Source organism: Pocillopora damicornis, chromosome 14 (genome assembly GCF_964200805.1).
Source record: "Pocillopora damicornis chromosome 14, jaPocDami1.2, whole genome shotgun sequence".
Classification (NCBI taxonomy): Eukaryota; Metazoa; Cnidaria; class Anthozoa; order Scleractinia; family Pocilloporidae; genus Pocillopora; species Pocillopora damicornis.
In genome coordinates this window covers 12,623,473-12,641,107 of record NC_142683.1, presented here as the reverse complement: position 1 = coordinate 12,641,107, position 17,635 = coordinate 12,623,473, and the positions used below count along the sequence as shown (strand labels likewise).

The following is a 17,635-nucleotide window of genomic DNA, read 5'->3' as shown; positions in this document are numbered from 1 at the left end:
TTAAATTGCTTAGTATTACTTGAAATATTTCGATGTTGTGGCGAATCGTCGTGGCGTGACGTGAAGGCTATGCCACTCCTTTGTTAGCTATGCTATCCTGCAACTGATCCTTAAGCCATCTGTGTATTAGCTGATCTATACGACATCCTTGTATTTTTGGTGGTGACGGCCGCCAAGGCATCTCGCCGAAACCACCAAAAATACAAACCGCAAATGGAACAGCGATCTGCTGGGGGCATGACGTCATCGAATATGAAGGCTGACACGAAACCATTACATGACGTAGCCGCTGTATGGAATAGTCTTCACTTCGCTTTGCCGTAAAGCAGAGCCAATACGGTAAGTTTCTCCTCTTTTTTTTCCCTGCCGATATTGCATTTATTCGTTTTTGTTCATGATAGTGTTAATTAAAATAGCGAGACTGGATTCTACCACGGTTTACCGGCCTCCCGGTTTACCACAGTTTGCACGTGTTGGTGAGCCTGAATTTTAATAGTATTAAGTAGTGTTATGATATGCATTAAATGTCGATTGCCGAGCTCTCAATTCTTTTCTTTTCTGACTCGCGCTTACTTTTCAAAGGGAGTTTAACCTCAACGGCTCTTTGAACATTGCAGGAGTACGTGAGAAGTTGGATTTTGTGTGTGCCCTGGACGCCATGGTAAGGAAACTGATATCCTTCATCTGTTTTGACATTCTTCAATCAAACGTGTAGTGTGTGCCAAAGGAACCTTTTTTCCGAGTTGGTTTTGAGCACATACATACCCTCCATGATGAGGCAGGTCTGCCTTAAAATTAGTAAGAAAACCTTCAGACATAAAAGAGGGTGGTAAAGGGAAAATGTGTTGAAAATATATCTAAGACATACTTAAAATTACTTCCCACCTTCGCGGGTATCCTTCGGGAAAAATTCGTTCGCGCGCTGGTTTCACAAAAATCCTAGCAAACTATATTTATCAGAAGAAAGCTTAATAACTGCAGATTACGATAAAAATATAATTTAAGCGACTTTCTTTTGAGGAAGTGTCAAGAGCCGGTAACGCGTGAAACGACCGAAGGTTCTTCCATTGAATTAATCGGGTATCGGATGCTGCATCATGAGCAAAATGGCTGCACAGTCTCATTCACAAGGCATCAATTAACAAAAGTGTGTCAGCGATATTCTGATTGGTTGTGTCGATATCGGCATCTTTAGTTGGAGTAGCTAAAAATATGCCAATCGTGTTGCGTAAATGGACGCCACAGGACAAATATTTCAAATATCAAAATTTCCCGACACACCTTCGTTTGTCATTATTCCTGGGATGTTTTAGCGAAATGTGACGAAAATCGGTCACATCTATATACCCTATAAATTCGCTCAAAGTAGTGGTATTCCTCCTAGAATCAAATGCCAGATTTTAGCTCATAAAGGTTCGCAAACAACTCGCGCCACGCCAGGAGATTATCTGGCCCCAGGAAACCGCAAACCAATAGGACAACGGGACCTCCTGGCGTCAATTACTATGGATCAAGATTTCGCGGTAAAAGTAACCCATTGCAAACTTTTTTTTCTTTTTTTATCTCGATTGCTCAGTGGAGCGTTGAGGAGGACAACACAATAATGAGCGAAGTGGTCAAAGGCAAAGGAAAAACCCGCTGCAAAAATTAAAAAACTGCAAAGCTGAGGGGCAAGACAACGAATCGACATACAGCTTTCGAAATGACGAGTCGAGGCGATTTTTAATATTTTTGTATCAAGACTAGTACTTGCATTAAAAAAAAGGAAACTTCGTTTTTAACATCATGTATGGCAAAAGTTGGTTAGGTGGCGTTCTCTTTGTTCGAAATCTGGGCGCCAGCGTGAAGCTCCGTTAGTACTAATCGCTTTCACAAAAGAATTTTGTTCCTTACTTGAAAGAGTGGTACTCTTTCTTTCTTCTTTGGGCCTGCATTTTTTTTCCTTTTTTTCTCCCAAGGACTTTCTTCCGCTGTTTATTTTTCCATGAGCAAAGATTTTTCCATAAACGAAGAGCTTCCACGTGTGAATTTTGGAAAGTGCGCGATGTAAACAAAATAGGGAAATAACATGAAAATCGAGCCTCAACATGAGCGGTTGCCGCGAAAATTCCCCCAGGGAGCTCACCCAGGTCCGAGATAATGACACTTTCCTGATTTATTAACTTGTATTTGAAAATACGTTTTTCTACATAGCTCGGGTGCTTTTAAAGATATCCGATATTTTTATCATGAAAACATTTGATGGAATGTTTGAATTCAGTTTTGTCAAATAACATAAAAATCGATTTTTTTAGGTCTCTGAAGGTAGGAAGTAACCTTAAACTCAGGATTTACAGCAAATTAAACATTCATTTGCCGTTTCACAGAAAATAATTTTACAAAATCACGCTTCACGACAAAAAGTTTCATATTTCACGGGGAAAACAAAGGCTGATCACGAGTCATGAAAATGCCCTTTACCGCACTCACAAAACCATTTGAAATGTACATTCTTAAAAGAATTGAAAAAGCGAGTAAGAGCTTGAATTTTAAAAGACACAAACTTTGCGGTAGCTTACGGGAGGAGCTTTCTTCCAGTTGATATGATTGTTTACTTACGCTGTAACCTAAAAGTTGTATCCGCGTAAGGTTTCAAAAAGCATTAAGTGTTAGATGATGAAATTAGCGGTAAAGTAAAAATTTTCGCTTGGAAGAGTGCCCGGGGGAGGGGTTACTCCCTTATGTGGCGTATACTTGCCGCTGGACAGGGTATTGTTCTCTGGCCTCTCTGTTTTGAACAGAATCTGAACTTGTCCGGGTATGAATAGGTCAGTGTTTGAAATCCTTTGCTGCACGCCTATACCCCTCCCCCTAGAGGAAGACATTTGTCTACATGGCTGTGTCCGATACCGCTGCATCAATAGGCTATCTGGCAAGACCCCTAAAAATTGTGTTCATTTCAGCCCTCCCCTTAAAGGAACGTTAAGCTAAGTTCTAAAGTTAAGCTTAAATATTTGAGACAAATTTTACCGATTTACCTTATTTAAAATTATCTCGAATTTCAGAACAATTCGAACGTCAACACCACTGTTGCTGAGTTGCTACAGCGAGCAGCCCAGATGATAAGCGATGGGAATACACACAGCACCCCATCGACGAACATCCCGGTGGCGGGCCCATCTAGCTCAGTTGTCGACGAGCACCGCAGGTTGTTCAATCGACAACTGGTAATTCATGGCTTCTTATTTCTCCCATCAGAGGTTCAATGCGCTGCAATGCGCTACGTCCACGCTTCTACCACAATCGCTAACACTTTGTACCACACTTGAGCATACGCGTAGCTTCGAGAGGGTCGTGCGGCAAGCGATGTACGTCAGTAAAAATGTCTCTGCACGGACGAGATCTCTGGCGTCGAGTTGTTGTGCTCTTTAGACCGTAGACCTTTTTTACATTATTTTAAACAAAAATGAAAACGTCTACCATACAGGTAACTCTGTTTGGCATGCTTGAACATTAAATCAATCTTAAAGGCTTTCGAGCTTTCTCGTTCTCAGAGGAACCGTCCTGTCTGGCTTATGAATCAATTTTCCTACGCTATTGCGTATTTTTCTTTTTCTACACCCGTATGCAAAAGTGTCCTTCGCCCGTTAGGAGCGACTTTTCTCTTTCATTTGCGGAAACTTTACCCGCGCCGATGCATTTCATTTTCACTTGATAGTATGTATTCCATACGATCAACTTCTCATAACATTCAGAAATGTACTCTGCTTTTATTGAGTCCTGCAAGAAAGGCATTAACAGAGGCATTTTCTCTAATTATATTTTTGCCACTTACAGAGGGTCCACCCTTACGCGAGCAGGCGGCAGAACCGCGTAACCAGTTCCTCCCATAGAGCACAGAGAGTCCCAGAAAATAGAGGTAACTGATGATCACAGATTTTCCTCTACATACGAAGGGCCTTTTGCAAGACCTGGATAGTTTGTAATTGACCCAATACCGAAAGAGATGTGTTGGCCACGGTCTGGAAAGATAAATTGAATCTCTTGTAAAAGTACAGCAACGAGGCCAAGAAACTAACAATAAATGTCATTTTCACGGAAATTTACGCACAATCTTGCGATTTATAGCTTAGCTCTCTCAAAATAAGTAGTAGGCACGGATGCGTTTCTCAAAACCCGGAAGACAGATCGGTTCCGATAGCGACTATTTGAGTCCATTTTCTTTCAAGTGGCGCTGTAGATTTTAGTCCCGTATAAACTAGCCCATCTTCTTAATCAAGTAAGTATTATACTTTCAAGCTTTAATAAACACCAAAGATTGACTGCATGAGAAAATAAATAGCTTTACGTAAGTTATCAGGACTTCTGGAACACTAGTCCCAGGGCCTACAAGCCAGGTATTCTGAGCTTGTTAACTTGAACTTTCCTTGCAGCCGGAAAAAGAACAAAGCAACAGCATCCTATGTTTAAAAACATTTTGAGGAGGTTTTAAAAAGTCTTAGAAATGAAGCAGTATTGATAAATGTTCCTCACCCCTTTTTGTCATTTAGTGGGGCTGACTTTGTGCATTCTATCGTTCACAGTATTTGTTGTCATCTCCAAGTTATTGGAATATCAACTTCCTCACGAGCTAATTCGCGTAAACATTCACATCTTCCTACAGCGGCTGTAGTTTCATAGGTTAATTGGAGTACTGTTGAGAGAAAATGCATTTTTAATTCGGTGCGCACTTGTCTGTCACTAGTCCTTCCACTAAGTGTAACCCCAAACATTGCAAATATCTTTAAAATCATGCATAAGTTAATCTGTATGCAGTATTGACCTTCTCTCTGAGGGAAAAATGACTGCTCAACTCCATTAGGATGACTTTTTTGATCTGTTAGAGGATGAAAACAGGATATTAATTAAAAGCAATGTTTACAACTTATTAAAAAAACACTACAATTTTCAACAGAAAAAACCATTACCAGAACTTTTGTTTGTCTCGCTGGGCGTGACCAGCTCACCGTTCCAACCAACCGCGAGAAGCTTTTATTAAAAGAAAATGGCCTTGGAGAGAAAAAGTTGCAGATCCCCACGAATGCATCGAAGGAGCAGGTCAAGGAGGTTTTGTACAAGTGAGTTACATAACTCTCAATCCACTAGCTTGCTTAAGATCTCAAGTTCCTTTTTTTCCTAGTCTTTTAGCTCCAGCCGTTTGTAAACCGATTTCTTTTGTTTATATTTCCAGGGCCATCCGTCCATTACAAAGTTGTGGCGGATTCGAAATGCTGTTGTGCGCAGACAACTCGCGCACTAGGTTACAAGTTGTGAAGTATGGGTCGTGCAATACCGACGAACTTAGGTGTTTGGGCATGGGCCGAGTTTATATTCGGCCCATACAAGTAGATATAACTTTGGGCGACATAGAGGATGATGATGAACATGCGGAGGAGTGTCTGCTTTGTAGGGAGTCTATCCCATTGCGCGGGATGCGAGCCCATATGGAAACGTGTCGGGTTTGTGTTTTGCTGGTGACGTTTTTTTGACTATTTCTGGGTAGAATATGGAGCCTTCTGCTAATACTTAATTTTTTTTGGAATAATTTTTTTGTAGGGTGAAACAAGGCCTACAGAAACATCCGACGATGATCTGCCGCCAGCATTTGGAGAGAGGGGGTAAGTAGAAGTGGTCGCCGCACTCGCATGGTGGTTATCGTTTCCACGCTTTTAGAAAGTACTAAAAGTTGTTTTCGGTATTTCACGTAGTTAGAAGTTCCTTTTTGTACGCATTGTTTAGCCTTAATTTCTTTAAAAAAACAGTGACTTTATACTTTATATTAATATTTAACATGGGGCATTGTGCTTAGCCTGAAGGTGGTCTGTATACACCAATATAATCAATATTTCAGAGAGGAAGAACGAGTTAACCCAGCAGAACTGCCCAATCAGCCTCTAAGTGGCACTGAGCAGAACTCACTGGAACTGCCAGAACAGCCTCCTCGTGGTACTGATCAGGCTTCAATAAGTCATGACGAAGCAGCCGCCAATGAAGAGTGAGTTTCTTAGCCATGTTAAAATTACCGATTATTTAGGTGGCGCTGAAAAGTTTCTCAAGTGCGTCTAAGGGAATGAAACGCCAATCCTGTATCGTTATCTATGCACTAACCGTGTGTACATCCATTCTACTCTGCTGTTGCCGTCATACACTAATTGACAGTTGATTGTAACATCATGAACATTACATGAAAACTTCTACCATTCCGCTAAAAGCCCCCTCAAATAGTTATTCCTCACTATCTACCTAGGGAACCTGTCCCGTACGAGGAGCATATGAGAAATGCTTTAGAGGAAACATTAACAGCTATGTAAGTACAAATTGATAGAATTATGCTTGGTACATTCTGCTTGACTGTCTTTTGCGTACCCTACAGTGTAGTTGGTGTTAGTGTGTATGAACTTTTGCTGTGATATCGTTTTAAGGGAAGGAAGGGGGAAATTAGGCGTCCGTCCAATGATATAATGTGCTAAGCACAACCTTTTATGTGCAGAGATCCGTTAGTTGATTTTACTACTTTGACTTTGGCACTCAACTATTAGTGTAAGAAGCTAGATACAATCGGGCCGACTGCTCGTTAGTAGACCGGTTTAATGCAGTAGTTACCGGCATACTTTTGGGAATTATTCAAATTTCACGGGCGTTACGCCTCTTTGATCATTTCAAATTTATTTCAGGGCTACTTGTGACGAGCCTGTTACAGTCTTAGGGGAGTTCAAGCGAAGGTTACAGCGAGGGCGAATGCTTGACCTTCGAAACGACTCTGAACTGTGTGAGGGAAAGACCACGGAGATATTTGTCTCTCGTTACCGCCTCTTCGATGATGCTATGGAAGAGATATTGAGGGATGATCCGCCAGCGATTGATTTCAGTGTACCTTTAGAGGTGATCTTCACCGGTGAGGGCGCTCAAGACTATGGTGGTCCAAGGCGGGAATTTTTGGGCATGGTGATGCGCGATATACGTGACAAGCTCTTCAAGGAAGAAGGAGGAGGCTACGTCATTTTTGAGAAAAAAGAAGCACTAGATAGGAAACATTATTATGGAGCTGGCCTCTTTTTTGGTAAATATGCAAAGCCTACTGAGAGACCTGTCTCATTTTCACTTGAGCACACAAGAATTTCAATTTACCTTTTTATTGCAGGTTTCAGTTTGTTGCAAGGTGGTCCTTTGCCTACTTTCCTTGCTGAAGACCAGCTTCAGCGAATCTTCAAAAAAGATGATTTGACTAATCTGGGGGAAGCAGAAACCCAATTTCGGGTAGGACTCGAGAGATTCGGACTCGTTGAGGTAAGATTTCACAGTGACCGGTTGTAACTGATGGTCTAGTCTTCACCCTTTACTTAGGCAAGAAAACCAAATTTAATTATGACTACAGTGGAACCTTACAATACCGACTCTCGCCAAATACGAACAGTTTCTCTTCAAGCGCTCCCGACGAAAAACCCCACACATTTCTTTTACAGGTGATAGGCAGTTGTTTAATCCCCTTAGGATCTCTGTAGTCTGGGAGCAGGTCTAAAAATGGCTGAAGAAGAATAGGGAGTGTATGTAGGATGCCCTCTCTTCTCTTTGATCCTCTCTTACTCACACAAGAGATTTGTATTCCCTTGATCTCTAACAATTTTACATAGATTCAATACTTTCCGAGGAAATGAATCTTGCTTTTCTCTTAATCTGTTAGCTCCTTCATGGGAAACCGAGTCTTTCATTCCTCTAACGAAAGACAGCAGTGCTGCCTATGACATACCCCAAACTGGTGAAACTGCTGGACCCCATGTTTTCCGACGAGGCCAGCAATCAAAGGCAGCGGGAAGAGCGAACATACAGACTCTTCCTGAATTACTTGAAAGAGGTGTCAGGTAACTGTCGTTCTCTTTTCTCTAGTCTAAGAAACATCACCGCTGGCTAGACAGTTGTAACTTTGCTTTATGCCAATCGAAATTTTCCACAGAGCGCGTAAAAAAGAACTGGGATTCAGGGCTTCATGAGTGCACTGCTAATTTTTGTGTTTTTCTCTTTTCAGCTGGAAGGAGGGTAGATGGCAATATATCTCTCCATAGCATTTTAAAGTTCGTCACTGGATGCGAGAACGAGCCTGTTCTGGGTTTCCAAATGAAGCCCTCTATTTGTTTTGATACGAATATGCCATCTTGCCTTCCTATTGGCAACACTTGTATTAGCAGGCTGACTTTGCCGATAGGTGAGAATGTATCAATGACCAAGGAAGAAGTGTTCTCTTTCTTTGACTACGCTTTCGCAAATGATTACTTTGGCCGTCTCTGAGTGAAACTACTGATTTCTGATTGATTCTCTTTGACAAGGTGTTTTTTAATTTATAAGTTGAATTTAGTTTACAGCAGCATTGTTGAGGCGAAAATTCGTATTCATTACACAAGCTTTAAAAGTCTAGTTAAAAAAAGAGCGCTAGTTTAGGCTGTACACCAAAGGGTCATTTGGTGCAACTCATACAAGCAATATTGTGTATATGTTTGTGTTTGCCCTTTATTGGATTCTGATTATGATGAAGATTTTAATAGCGTGGAAATGGGCCTGAGATGAACGAAATGAAAATACATTGAAAAGAACAAAGTTTATGTGTTAATGTTACCAAATACTCATCCAAACAAAAGTAAAGCGAAGGACGTTTATTGCGCAATTTTTTAAAGTCGTTACGTTTTCACTTACTATACTGTTTAAACGTCCCAATCGATACATTTTGGAAATAAAATGTTATCATTTATTTTATCTGTGTGCTGTCTATTCATAGTCAGACGTTACAACCTCTCACTATTTCAGCACCAGTTCCACTCAGCTTAGGTTGGGGTTATCGCAAGCTGACATCGCAGATTACGATAGGATACATTATGAGTGATGCCAAGTGTACTCATTTTCCCGGTGTAACCGAAATAAACAAAAAACAACACATTGTCCAACGAAATAGAAAAGTAAGATGATAGGATGGGGGGGGGGGAGATACTTTAACGTAAGTGGCGTACACTGGTGCATTAAAGAAAATGTTAAAACCTAGGTTTTCAGACGATTCATCGTTTCCAGTGCATGCAGATATGGTGTAATGTCCCATGGATCTTCGCCTTGGACTTCTGACATGCTTGCCTCAAAAATCGTAAACGACTCAACATCTAACGGACACCGTGTCGGTGGGACGACAACCTCATTCTGTAGTGCATCATCTGTGCCGTCATGAAAGTAAGCCGTAGGATCCACACCGTATCCCTCCAAGTCCCTCTGAAATATAGTTGAAAGGAGATTCAAATACCGCAAAGCATTGGTTATGACTGCCTTAAATTAATTTTGCAAGCAAGGAATCTTGGCATCGTTTCGATCGTGATCTATATTTAAATTGAAGGGGTGGTTAATTAAAACTCAATATTTAGTAGAGGCCACTTGAGATTGTTCACCCGTGTGGCTTTAATGCTTGGGGAACTGTGTCTGTCATATGCATTATTGCGTTTACCTGACTAAGGTTTTGAAAGTATTCTGATGCCACAATACCACTTTCTTCCGCAATTTCCTGCATCCCTAGTATGAACAGTTGTAAAGGACTTTTGTTTCTTGCAGTACGTATTTTGTGGTTATTCCAGGATAGCGCAAATTTTGAAAGAGCCTCGTTGATTATTGGGAGATAAGTGAAGTGAAGGCAAAATAGATGCCCTTCGTTGTCCGGATCGAGCTGACCGCATGCTTCGAGAGAAAGGAAAAGGTCGTAAAATGAGGATAGGACTAACTGGTACACATCGCGCCAGAGTCTTTCCATACGCGAGTTGTGCACGCTTCGTCCGGTGATGTAACTCCCTCTTCCGGGCCCTCTTGCTGTATGGTTCAACATGTAGTGTGCCACGTCTCTGTTTTCAACTCCCATGTCGCCCCTGACTCGTGATGGCAATCCCCATTCAGACACCGCACCCTCAAAGAGACGCAAGACTGTGACAGACTTGTTATTCGTATCGCACTTAAGAGTGGTAATAGAGTGGTAAACCGAAAGTATATGAAGGGGGGGGGGGAGGTTACTCCTAAAACAAATGGTGCAAAGTTATTGAGACCTGAATTACAGCAACAATTATGTAATCAAAATAGTGAGATAAGTGACAGCTACCGTATCAGTTTGTGATTCCCGTCCATATGCCAGAGGGCCAGTGGGGAACGTACGTTATACACTCGTCTACGGATGGCATTCATAGACCTTAGCCTCCTGCCAATGGGATCGACTCTCTTTATGGCACTCCTTAGTCTCCACCTCTGCACATGTACACCTTGCGAAACAAGGTAACCCTCGATTGTTTTGCAACCTGTCAACAAAAATAAGGGTTTTAATTTCAAGCACCCTGTGACACAGTAGTGAAGTTAATGCCACTTGTCGTGCTTTCTTGAATTCTCTGTTTAGAGGATACAAAGTGTGTTTCTGATATGCAAAATTTTGTGTAAACACTAAGGCGGGCTTAAAAGTTCTTGCCTGTAAGTTGATTACGTTTTGAATCAATTTACTGGAAGAGAACAGCATACGGGATTTTCAGAAACGGTCTTGAGTGTACGTCTATACTAAAATAAGCATGTTTGCGCTTGCCAAGTGTGATAATGTCTACGTTTCTTGAGGTGTTCAAGCAATAACGCGTATCGGCCGAAAAGGTTTAATTAATTTATGCAATCTGAAAGAAATAAAGGCAAACGAGAAATTTTCCCAATCCAGATGTTTATCATGTCTAGTTCCAGAGGAATAAATTGTTGCGTCATTATGTACTGGTTCTCAAACTATTTTTACCAAGCTAAGGGCAAAAAAATCTTTATTTTTTGACTTAACATGACCGGCCACAGCCTCAAAATTTTTATGAAGACTTACTTACCCGATCTAGGGAAATTTGTCATGATACGCTGGATTAAAGAATCCAGAAAATCGTCCTCTATGTCACTGTAGCGGGACTTGTTCGTCAACTCGTACTCGGCCATACGGATTTCAATAGTTCGCTTGCTAACCCCAAGCATTAGAGCCATGTCTTTATACGTGAAGTTGTTCTCTAACAAAGAGATAACTTGTGTTCATAAAAGAAAACACAGTCCTTTGAGAGTAGATAGTTTACACTGAAAATTGAATGAAACCTTCAAAAGGTGAACTCACTAAAGATGTTATGAATAACCAAAAAACGTGGTTTGGCGAAACCTATCAACTCGAAAAAAAAAGCACCCACTTCATATGGGGCATATATGGATAATTTCAAATGTGTCTACCTTATTTTCATTTCAAATTTTCAACCTCAAAATGGTAAAAGCACTTTTTCCTCCTTACCTCTGAAAAATAGCAGCTGCTTCTCGGAAATCGCAAACTTAGGTCTTCCTCGGCGACTTGCCTCACTCACTGCTGGTGCTTCATACCCACGAAAAGGCTCTTGTTGATGCAAGTTTACGTTCAGGTGTGTACGAGCTTGATTGATTAAGTCAACCGCATCTAAAGGAATGTCCCCATTGATCAACGCTGCCTCGTAAAGAACCTCCAGTCTTAAAACAGTATTCTCTGAATCACCTCCACGATTTCCGCCTTTTTGTATATATTCAGTTATTTCATTTAGGGAATCTGATAAATGCTGACGAAAGTCCATGACTCTTAACAGTACTGAAGGACAACAAACAAAGATACCTGTGAAGAAAAAAAATTCCTAAGATGGAGACGAGCCACTTATAAAGCAAGCACTAATTTTTTTTTCTTCTTTGCTTTTTCATCATCTGGAAGTTTTCTTTGCTTAGCCCTAAAGGCAAGAAGAGAAACGTTACAAGTCACGCAACTCTAGTTAATATATCTAGTGTGTATTGAACTCAGTCTGTAGCAATAATAATAAAAATAATAATAATAATAATAATCACAAAAATTAATAGTTGAGGTACAGAAATGTAAAAATAAATAAAAATATAAATAAATATGTCTACCGAAACAAACGAAGAAACAGCAAGATGTCCTGTCAATTGTCTGAATTATGCAATAGTTTTTATTCAGCAAGTTGCGACTGTAACAGATCGAACGGTAAAACTCGACCTAGAGTTGTAGAATTACGTACAACTACGTGCATTACGATGTCCGCACTAGCCTTCCTTAATACGTGATGACTACGGAATGGGAAAGAGCACTGGGAAGATAAGTATGTATGCGCGCAAAACCAACTCAGAAAAAATATTACCCTGACAAACACTATTTTTGGAACGCGAAAAAAACCCCTTAACTGTTTCCGGTCCAGACATGTAATCTACGTTTGATCGACAAAATAAAAATGGAACTTACTTTTACTATCACTGCACCCAGGAAAAAAATTAATAAACAAAGCAATATAATGTACACCTCTTTAAAATAATAAATATAAACAGTCTTCTATGAGCTTACTGTTATCGTCCGGCACACCAGTTAAAGCATTCCGATATCACTTTGATCGAAAAATGTCAAAACAGATCAAGGATATCAGTTTACTTACCATGGCGTCCAGGGCACACACAATATTCAACTTCTCACGTACTCCTCCAGTGTTCAAAGAGCCGTTGAATTTGGACTCTCATTGAAAAGTAAGCGTGAGTCACAGAAAGAAAAGGGAGTTCGACAATTGACATTTAATGCACGTCATAACACTTCTTAATACTATAAACATATTCAGGCCCACCAACACGTGCAAACTGTGGTAAACCGGGAGGCCGGTAAACCGTGGTAGAATCCAGTCTCGCTATTTTAATTAACACTATCATGAACAAAAACGAATAAATGCAATATCGGCAGGGAAAAAAAAGAGGAGAAACTTACCGTATTGGCTCTGCTTTACGGAAAAGCGAAGTGAAGACTATTCCATACAGCGGCTACGTCATGTAATGGTTTCGTGTCAGTCTTCACATTCGATGACGTCATGCCCCCAGCAGATCGCTGTTCCATTTGCGGTTTGAATTTTTGGTGGTTTCGGCGAGATGCCTTGGCGGCCGTCACCACCAAAAATACAAGGATGTCGTATAGATCAGCTAATACACAGATGGCTTAAGGATCAGTTGCAGGATAGCATAGCTAACAAAGGAGTGGCATAGCCTTCACGTCACGCCACGACGATTCGCCACAACATCGAAATATTTCAAGTAATACTAAGCAATTTAATGTTCAGATAGAGCGTCTGATGTTTTGCAAAGCTATTCGACCTAACGCTACACTATTTGTGTCTACGCTGTACCATTCTACATTACGCTGAGCCATTTCACGCAACGCTACACCATTTGTGTGTACGCTGTACCATTCGACATTATGCTAAGCCACTTCACGCAACGCTACACTGTTTGTATGTACGCTGCACCATTCGACATTACGCTAAGCCATTTCACGCAACGCTACACTGTTTGTATGTACGCTGCACCATTCGACATTACGCTAAGCCATTTCACGCAACGCTACACTGTTTGTATGTACGCTGTACCATTCGACATTACCCTGAGCCATTTCACACAACGTTACACTGTTTTTATGTTCGCTGTACCATTCGACATTACGCTGAGCCATTTCCCGCGGCGCTACACCATATGTGTGTACGCTGTACCATTCTACATTACGCTGAGCCATTTGACGCAACGCTACACCGTTTGTGCGTAGGCTGTACTACTCGACGTTACCCTGAACCGTTTAACGCAACGCTACACCGTTTGAGTACTGTATTGCAAATGAGTGCTAAGCTATTCGTAATTGAGCTAGTCCATTTCACAATCTCATGTTCCAACTCAACATGGGCTACTAGACCGTTTCTCATTTGGCTAAACTATTCATGTTTAGGGTGTTCTGTTTCACTAAGGAAAACTAGACTGTCTATAATTTGGCCATGCCATTCCTTTATTAGCTATGCTATCCTGCAACTGATCCTTAAGCCATCTATGTATTTGCTGATCTATTTGACATCCTTGTATTTTTGGTGGTGACGGCCGCCCATAGAAACCGACCAATGACTGTTAACAAACTCTACATGAGTCTTCCAGCCAATCACATCACGGCTAAACAGACCAATCACGTTCAACAGACCAGACTTTATAACATCATCATCATCATTCCCACCGAGGTCAAAAGATTTTTTCTTTGCCTCGTGTGGTTCCCTGTTTCCCTTTATTAAGGCTATCGCCCAATGGGTTATTCATGGGTTTAAATAGCACTTTAATTTACACTTCAGAGTTAATTCTCTGTTTCACCATTTGTGTTCCCAGTGCTACGCGGCACAACATTCATATGTACCCTTACTTTCTCTTCGCCGCGATTCACCATCCTAAATCGTCCCCGACTTTCTCTGTGCGACCTCGTAGCTCAGTCGGCAGAGTAACGGTAGATCTAATCCGGAGGTCGTGGGTTCGATTCCCACCGAGGTCAAAAGATTTTTTCTTTGCCTCGTGTGGTTCCCTGTTTCCCTTTATTAGGGCTATCGCCCAATGGGTTATTCATGGGTTTAAATAGCACTTTAATTTACACTTCAGAGTTAATTCTCTGTTTCACCATTTATAACATCATCGACTGACAACTATTCCTTACTTGACTCTGAAGATGACTATCGCACAGATAGTCGAAACGTCAGTCACCAACAACAGTTCTTTTCAGAACTACACTCACCCGGACGATCACACTACACAAACTACAAGAAACAATACTTTCGAACACTGCGTACACGGGGGATTACATGATTGACAGTCGGATTGACAGGCCTGCGTGAAGTTACGCATGCTCTCTTTCTCTTTTCTAGCTTATTTGCATTTTCCCGTGCGACGTTTTTCAATGGGCGCGATTCTGTAATGTGCTCGGAAATTTGATCTGCATAAGGATTGTGTAACCCTGGCGCTTGTTAAATTCACATATTCTTATTACTGATTTGCCGGCCCATTTAATTGAGAATATTGCGGGAATCTGAGGGAGAGAGATTTTTCTGTAACAATTTCAGAATACTGTATTGAATCCAAACTTGGGGAATTAATGTGAGTCGAAAATTTTAAATTCTCAGCATTGGCGTGGATAGTACAGTGATAGGTCTCTGTTTATTTAATGAATGAAAACTGATTCACATCTCCAATAGCAAGAGTTCCATCGAGAGATTATGTTTTAGACTTAACTGTCCACCTGGAGAACGATGCTCTCAAAGAACAAAGAGGATGATTCTAACACCTCTAACAAAGATACTTTCGAAACACTCCAGATTCGAAAGTCTAAATGGACTCCCCCAGAGGGCCAGTTCTCATCTTTAGATTTTTTCCTCAAAAAATGTCGCCACGATATCAACAAACTTAAATTCCATCGTAACACCAAATTTTCCAATCTTTCTTCGGAAGAGTGGTCGGCACTAAAAAGTCTAAAAAAACGCAAAGACATTGTCATTAAGGCGGCCGACAAAGGCGGTGCAGTTGTTGTTTGGCGGGCCGACCTCTATCAAAAAGAAGCTTTGCGGCAACTTTCTGACACCTCCTTTTATGCTAAAGTCGACAAAGATCTCACTTTAATTAACCAAAACATTGTCAAAAATACGATTAACGATCTCATAGCTAAACAAGAATTGCCGGCCACTGCTAAAAATCTCATCAGTACTACTCCTAGAACTTCGTGTATTTACTTTTTACCTAAAATCCACAAATCTAACAACCCAGGTCGACCCATCGTTTCTGCCTGCAGTTGTCCCACTGAACTTATTTCCAGCTATTTAGACAAAATTATGGCACCTATCGTCAAAACTCTACCGTCTTACATTAAGGACAGCCAACACGCACTTGAAATTTTTCGTGACTTTAGTTTCCTCGACCAAAACAAACTTATTTTCACCATGGATATAATATCTCTTTACACTGTCATTCCCAATGACGAAGGTCTCCGGGCCCTCAAACATTTTTTCGATCAACGCACTGTTAAGGAACCTAGCTCTGAAACACTACTCCGTATGGCCGAACTAGTACTCACACTCAATTGCTTTTCATTCGGTGGTAACTACTACAAACAAACTAATGGCGTGGCCATGGGTACTAAAATGGGACCCAGCTACGCCAATCTTTTTGTAGGTTTTATCGAACATCAATTTTTTAGCCAATACCACGGCCCAAAACCTCAACTCTACGGCCGCTACATTGACGATTGCATCGGCGCTACCTCCTCTACCAAAGAGGAGCTCACTCAATTTATAACCGCCGTCAATTCCTTTCATCCGGCTCTTAAATATACCTGGGAAATTTCCGACAATTCTTTGGCTTTTCTAGACATCAAAATTTCAATTGAAGGCAACGGCTTATGTACTAGTGTTTACTACAAACCTACAGATTCACATAGTTACTTGTTGTATTCATCCTCACATCCATCACACGTCAAGAACTCCATACCTTTTTCACAGTTTCTCAGACTTCGTCGTTTATGTAGTGACGACTCTGATTTTTCCGAAAAATCAGAGGCAATGTGCCAGTTTTTCGATAAACGCGGCTATCCTGTTTCTGTCGTTCAAGTGGGCTACCACCGTGCCCAACAAATCGATCGACAGTCAGCACTACAAACGGCCGAGAAGGAGAACACGGATCGCATTCCATTTATTATTATTATTATTATTATAAGTCTTTATTAAGCACTCTAAACAACAAACGTGTTTAGTTACAATGACATGAAATCAGCAAGTATAAAACTAATAAACTAACTAAATTACTAACTGAATAACTAATAAGAGAACAAACATCTATTAATAAAGGTCCTTTTGAAACGTTCAGTTCTGACAAGCGGGAGAGTATAATTATGGCGCCTCTTACGTAGCGTATCCATTGTTCGCTCTGGTGGCAAAAGGTCATCTAAAGCTGTTGGAAAATCGCTGTCGGTGATCTTGGCCCACAACTTCTTATCTTTTAGAATAATAATATTTTCAATCGAAAAAAGCTCTTTACAGTAGCCAAGCTTAAAAGCTCTCTTGAACAGCCTGTCTATGCGACTCAGATACTTATGATAGTACGCGCAGCCCCATACTTCTACAGCATATGTAAATATAGGTAGAATAAGACTGATAAAGAGAAGATGAAGATGATCGAGCGGCAGTCCATAGAATTTACAAACACGTAAGATGTACAGACGACTACTGGCTTTCGATATAATATTATCAAAATGTAAATCCCAGTTACACGGATCAGATTGAAAAGTTACACCCAACAACTTCAGACATGGTTTACGCTCTATAGAAACCAGAGGAGCAGGTAAGGCCTTAGTGGATTTGCCTCTAAGAAGCATCTCCCACGTTTTCTTGAAGTTTAGTTGCATACGATTAGCAGATGTCCATGCGACGATCGATCGGACCTCCTCAGCTGCTAAATTGCCGTTATTAGCCAGCGATTTTACTGGAATACTTAATGTTAAATCATCAGCATATTTCACAAGTAAATTCTGATTTGGTAGAATGGCCTTCATTGACCATAATAGAAAATAGTATAGGGCCTAAAACTGTCCCCTGAGGGACACCTCTATTGATATTTACTCTTACATTTCACCCTCACAACCACGCAGTTAAATCTATCATTCTTAAAAATTTTAAATTACTCCAAAACGATTCAGAGACTGGCACTATCTTTTCGCAACCCCCACTTATTTCATTCAAACGTGACAAAAACATAG

General features: G+C 40.8%; 2 protein-coding genes and 1 pseudogene across 3 annotated transcripts; 1 reads left to right on the top strand and 2 right to left on the bottom strand.

Annotated features, from left to right (window-relative positions):
- The first annotated feature begins 376 nt into the window (after positions 1–376).
- LOC149034509 (uncharacterized) lies at positions 377–8,763 on the top strand (annotated as a pseudogene). Its single transcript, XR_016183158.1, has 12 exons — positions 377–661; positions 3,045–3,206; positions 3,817–3,898; positions 4,934–5,096; positions 5,210–5,477; positions 5,575–5,636; positions 5,870–6,013; positions 6,266–6,325; positions 6,693–7,078; positions 7,160–7,305; positions 7,700–7,877; positions 8,042–8,763. The product of XR_016183158.1 is annotated as an uncharacterized LOC149034509 (transcript).
- LOC149034508 (uncharacterized) lies at positions 8,649–9,988 on the bottom strand. The gene is made up of 2 exons (XM_089194635.1): positions 9,494–9,988; positions 8,649–9,264 (listed from the first exon to the last, which is right to left on the bottom strand). The coding sequence occupies exons 1-2, from the start codon at positions 9,896–9,898 to the stop codon at positions 9,043–9,045; spliced, it is 627 nt and encodes a 208-aa protein (XP_089050761.1). The 5' UTR covers positions 9,899–9,988; the 3' UTR covers positions 8,649–9,042.
- Positions 9,989–10,018: 30 nt separating this feature from the next.
- On the bottom strand, positions 10,019–12,798 carry LOC149034507 (uncharacterized). The gene is made up of 3 exons (XM_089194634.1): positions 11,318–12,798; positions 10,878–11,048; positions 10,019–10,325 (listed from the first exon to the last, which is right to left on the bottom strand). Exons 1-3 carry the CDS (start codon positions 11,625–11,627, stop codon positions 10,129–10,131), a joined length of 678 nt encoding a protein of 225 aa, XP_089050760.1. The 5' UTR covers positions 11,628–12,798; the 3' UTR covers positions 10,019–10,128.
- Positions 12,799–17,635: the final 4,837 nt, after the last annotated feature.

Excerpts from the sequence above, each read along its gene's own strand:
- LOC149034508 (XM_089194635.1), bottom strand. The coding sequence starts at position 9,898 with ATGGGAGTTGAAAACAGAGACGTGGCACACTACATGTTGAACCATACA. Across the intron at positions 9,265-9,493 it reads ACTTTCAAAACCTTAGTCAG|AGGGACTTGGAGGGATACGG; the intron begins GTAAACGCAATA and ends ACTATATTTCAG.
- LOC149034507 (XM_089194634.1), bottom strand. The coding sequence starts at position 11,627 with ATGGACTTTCGTCAGCATTTATCAGATTCCCTAAATGAAATAACTGAA. Across the intron at positions 11,049-11,317 it reads GCAGCTGCTATTTTTCAGAG|AGAACAACTTCACGTATAAA; the intron begins GTAAGGAGGAAA and ends TCTCTTTGTTAG. Across the intron at positions 10,326-10,877 it reads GACAAATTTCCCTAGATCGG|GTTGCAAAACAATCGAGGGT; the intron begins GTAAGTAAGTCT and ends TTTTGTTGACAG.